Raw genomic sequence first — 5,000 nt, forward strand, 5'->3', positions numbered from 1 at the left:
GAAACGACAGCGGGCACGACGACAGCAGCAGCACTGGCGGTGGCTTTAGTAGCAGCCGTAGTAGCAATAATGATGAGAACGATAACAGAGCAACGGCATGAGCAAGAATGGGAGAGGAATAAGGAATAACCCCCGACTGCATATGGGGTTTCGTCCAACGTTAGATTAATCATGAGATAACCTTTAGCGCTGTGAAGGAAGAGGAAGGGGCAGACGCGGAGAGGACGGAGGAACTGACAATAATACGATAACAAGTCACGCAGAAGGGGGAGGGGGGAAGGAGGGAGGAACGGAGAAAAGGGAGAGAAGAGGAGAGAAAACAAGAAAGAGAAGGTTGAGAAAGAGAGAGGGGGGGGAGGGAGAGGGAGAGGGAGGGAGGGAGGGAGGGAGGGAGAGAGGGAGGGAGGGAGGGAGGGAGGGAGGAGGGAGGGAGAGGGAGAGAGAGAGAGAGAGAGAGAGAGAGAGAGAGAGAGAGAGAGAGAGAGAGAGAGAGAGAGACAGATAGACAGAGAGAGAGAGAGAAGAGAGAGAGAGACAGAGAGAGAGAGAGGTGGGGAGGAAGAGAAGAGATAGACAGACAGACAGACATATAAGACAGACTAACAGACACGACAAGACAGACAGACAGAGAGAAAGACAGCACTGTGGCAACGGCGTCTCCTCCTGTGCGTGGCCAAAGTTTTGTTTCGTCGCCCTGTGTTGATATTCGGGTCTGTGGTCATGGAGGAGCAAAAGTGAGAGGTCGGGGAACTATGCTGATGCGGAGTAATGGAGTGTGAAGCACTATGTTGGGAGTAGAGAGGTATTATGAGAGCTGTTTAATATTCAAAGTGCGTGTGGGAGTTCGATAAAATAATATGAAAACGTGCGTAGTGAGTGGCGCTGGGGCGAAGACAATGTTACGGGAGCTTTGAGGAAAGGATGTGCCAGCGGGAAGATGTGGGATAGGATTAAAGGAGATGGAAGGAGGAGGAAGAACGACGACACATCACGACTGCTGTATCCTTCGCTCGGAACTTTGCGTCTTTTTGGGGCACCTCTTTCTAGTGCTGTTCCATGTCATTCACCTCCTTCTTGTAAGCCAAAATTCATCATTTTCGTCAGATGAACAGTGCCTCAGTGTCCATCTATTCTTCAAAAAGTGCCTCAGTGTCCATCTATTCTTCAAACAGTGCCTCTGTGTCCATCTATTCTTCAAACAGTGCCTCAGTGTCCATCTATTCTTCAAACAGTGCCTCAGTGTCCATCTATTCTTCAAACAGTGCCTCAGTGTCCATCTATTCTTCAAACAGTGCCTCAGTGTCCATCTATTCTTCAAAAAGTGCCTCAGTGTCCATCTATTCTTCAAACAGTGCCTCAGTGTCCATCAATTCTTCAAACAGTGCCTCAGTGTCCATCTATTCTTCAAACAGTGCCTCAGTGTCCATCTATTCTTCAAACAGTGCCTCAGTGTCCATCTATTCTTCAAACAGTGCCTCAGTGTCCGTCTATTCTTCAAACAGTGCCTCAGTGTCCATCTATTCTTCAAACAGTGCCTCAGTGTCCATCTATTCTTCAAACAGTGCCTCAGTGTCCATCTAATCTTCAAACAGTGCCTCAGTGTCCATCTATTCTTCAAACAGTGCCTCAGTGTCCATCTATTCTTCAAACAGTGCCTCAGTGTCCATCTATTCTTCAAACAGTGCCTCAGTGTCCATCTATTCTTCAAACAGTGCCTCAGTGTCCATCTATTCTTCAAACAGTGCCTCAGTGTCCATCTATTCTTCAAACAGTGCCTCAGTGTCCATCTATTCTTCAAACAGTGCCTCAGTGTCCATCTATTCTTCAAACAGTGCCTCAGTGTCCATCTATTCTTCAAACAGTGCCTCAGTGTCCATCTATTCTTCAAACAGTGCCTCAGTGTCCATCTATTCTTCAAATAGTGCCTCAGTGTCCATCTATTCTTCAAACAGTGCCTCAGTGTCCATCTATTCTTCAAACAGTGCCTCAGTGTCCATCTATTCTTCAAACAGTGCCTCAGTGTCCATCTATTCTTCAAACAGTGCCTCAGTGTCCATCTATTCTTCAAACAGTGCCTCAGTGTCCATCTATTCTTCAAACAGTGCCTCAGTGTCCATCTATTCTTCAAACAGTGCCTCCAGTGTCCATCTATTCTTCAAACAGTGCCCTCAGTGTCCATCTATTCTTCAAACAAGTGCCTCAGTGTCCATCTATTCTTCAAACAGTGCCTCAGTGTCCATCTATTCTTCAAACAGTGCCTCAGTGTCCATCTATTCTTCAAACAGTGCCTCAGTGTCCATCCTATTCCTTCAAACAGTGCCTCAGTGTCCATCTATTCTTCAAATAGTGCCTCAGTGTCCATCCTATTCTCCAAACAGTGCCTCCAGTGTCCATCTATTCTTCAAACAGTGCCTCCAAGTGTCCATCTATTCTTCAAACAGATGCACTCAGTGTCCATCTATTCTTCAAACAGTGCCTCAGTGTCCATCTATTCTTCAAACAGTGCCTCAGGTGTCCATCCTATTCTTCAAACAGTGCCCCTCAGTGTCCATCCTATTCTTCCAAACAGTGCCTCAGTGTCCATCTATTCTTCAAACAGTGCCTCAGTGTCCAACTATTCTTCAAACAGTGCCTCAGTGTCCATCTATTCTTCAAACAGTGCCTCAGTGTCCATCTATTCTTCAAACAGTGCCTCAGTGTCCATCTATTCTTCAAACAGTGCCTCAGTGTCCAACTATTCTTCAAACAGTGCCTCAGTGTCCATCTATTCTTCAAACAGTGCCTCAGTGTCCATCTATTCTTCAAACAGTGCCTCAGTGTCCATCTATTCTTCAAACAGTGCCTCAGTGTCCATCTATTCTTCAAACAGTGCCTCAGTGTCCATCTATTCTTCAAACAGTGCCTCAGTGTCCATCTATTCTTCAAACAGTGCCACAGTGTCCATCTATTCTTCAAACAGTGCCTCAGTGTCCATCTATTCTTCAAACAGTGCCTCAGTGTCCATCTATTCTTCAAACAGAGCCTCAGTGTCCATCTATTCTTCAAACAGTGCCTCAGTGTCCATCTATTCTTCAAACAGTGCCTCAGTGTCCATCTATTCTTCAAACAGTGCCTCAGTGTCCATCTATTCTTCAGACAGTGCCTCAGTGTCCATCCATTCTCCATCCACGTCCACCAGGCAGCTAGCTCTTCAGCCTGGCATTCATCTGTCCATTCGCCCTTCCAATCAGCTGCCGTCCCCCATTCCAATCTCCCTCCCCTCATCAGTACTTTCCTGGTGATTTCCTCCTGCCGCAGTCACCACCTCGCCACCCTCCTTTTCCCCACAACCAGCACTTCCTCCTGAGCGCGTGTCCCCTCGCCCTCGACCCAAACAGCTTCTCTCCCTTCAGAATTACTTCCTCTCCTCTCGCGGCCCCCTCTGCCGCCTCCCCTCTTCCCGATTAGCGTCCGCGGCTCCGCAGACCACTTCCTCCGGTCCCCTCCTATGGTAATGAAATCATATCGCCTCCTCCGCGATCCTCGATGCCCTCTTAAATCAATTCCTGCGGCCGCCACTTACTGGCCGGGCGCACTCCACGCCGGGCCGCCTCTATATCAACAAAATGGAACCTCGCTCTCCACAACCGCACCTTACATTCCCTGTAATAACAATGGTCGTCGTGTTTCAACATCCCCAAACACCATACGTCAACACGAAACGTCTTGGGGTACGCGGCGCACCATAGCTCCATTCCCTTCCGCAGCACCATACCGCTCTGCACCACACCTCGCCGCCCCTCGCCCTGTCCTCCAGTCCAATCCATCGCGAGAGAGAGACACCACGACGCCCAAAAGACGCACTCCTTCCCCCACATAACATTACATCACGCTTCGCTCTCTCTTACACCACCTATCGATGCCATCACACCAAAGTAACATTCCCTCCATCACATGATAAGGGCCCTTCTCTCCCGTCCTCCCTTTGCCTCCTTTTCTCCCCTTCTCCTCCTCCTCCCCTCCTTCGCTCCTCGCCTCCTAGTCACGTCCGATGGTCAATTGAAGAAAATCAGTGTCGGGCGATACCACCTTGTCATCGAGAGAGCGGCTCGGTCGGGGCCTATCGCTCCCTCTGCTCGCCGCGCCGTCTCCGCTTTCGCCTCGTTCCTCTCTTTCTCTCTCTCTCTTCCTCTCTTTCTGTATTTTCCTCTAAGCCTTTTTCTGTATATATTTCTCTTCTCTTTTCTCTTTCTTTCTCTATTTCTAAATTTTCCTGTTTTTCTGTCTTTCCACCTCTCTTTCTATATTTTTTCTATGCCTCTTTTTCTCTCTATATATATTTTCTTTCTCTCTATTTCTGTGTTTGTCTTTTTTCTCTTTTCCCATTCTCTCTCTGACTCCATCCGTTTTCTCTTTCTCTTCATTCTTTTATCTTTGTTTGTTTGTGTGTCTCTCTCTCTTTCATTCCCGCCCTCCCTCCTCATTCTCTTCCTTTCTCTCTCATTCTTTTCTCTCACTCTCTCCCTTGTCTCTCTTCTCTCTACCCTTCCCCCTCTCTTTCTCTTCCCCCTCTTTCTCTCTGTATCTTTTCTCCTGTCTCTCTCTTTCATTTCCATAATTTTGCCTCACATTCTCTCCCCTCCTGCTCTTCATCATCCTCCCTGCACACCGACTCTCCTTCATAGTTTCTTATCTCTCCTTCCTCTTGCCCACCTTCTTTAGCCATCATTTACCTCTTCCCTTCCGCTCATTTTTTACGTGGCCATTCCTGCGTCACTTAATTCATCACGTCGGGCCTCTCAGGCTTTCGCTCTTTCATTCTTCTTTCGTCACTTTTATCACCACACGTGCCATTCCCTGCCGCATTTTCCCCTCTCCATTCCCCTTAGCGCCTCCTGCTCCTCTTCCCACTTTACTCGCTCCTTTGTCTTCATATTCGCCAGATATTTCACCTTGTTTCGTCCGAAGAGATAAATTCTCATCCATATCCCCTTCCTTTGGCTTAGATGTCGCCTATACAT

General features: G+C 47.9%; 1 protein-coding gene across 1 annotated transcript in view; it reads left to right on the plus strand.

Moving 5' to 3' along the window:
- LOC138865479 (streptococcal hemagglutinin-like) overlaps positions 1 to 5,000 on the plus strand; it is a 6,390-nt gene that overhangs the window by 382 nt on the left and 1,008 nt on the right. The window contains exons 2-4 of the mRNA XM_070136033.1: positions 1 to 57; positions 2,286 to 2,638; positions 3,050 to 3,198. The exon at positions 1 to 57 is cut by the window's left edge and continues 41 nt beyond it. Coding sequence (XP_069992134.1) covers positions 1 to 57; positions 2,286 to 2,638; positions 3,050 to 3,198 — 559 coding nt within the window. The remainder of the gene's footprint in view (positions 58 to 2,285; positions 2,639 to 3,049; positions 3,199 to 5,000) is intronic.

The sequence above is a fragment of the Penaeus vannamei genome, chromosome 21 (genome assembly GCF_042767895.1).
Source record: "Penaeus vannamei isolate JL-2024 chromosome 21, ASM4276789v1, whole genome shotgun sequence".
NCBI lineage: Eukaryota > Metazoa > Arthropoda > Malacostraca > Decapoda > Penaeidae > Penaeus > Penaeus vannamei.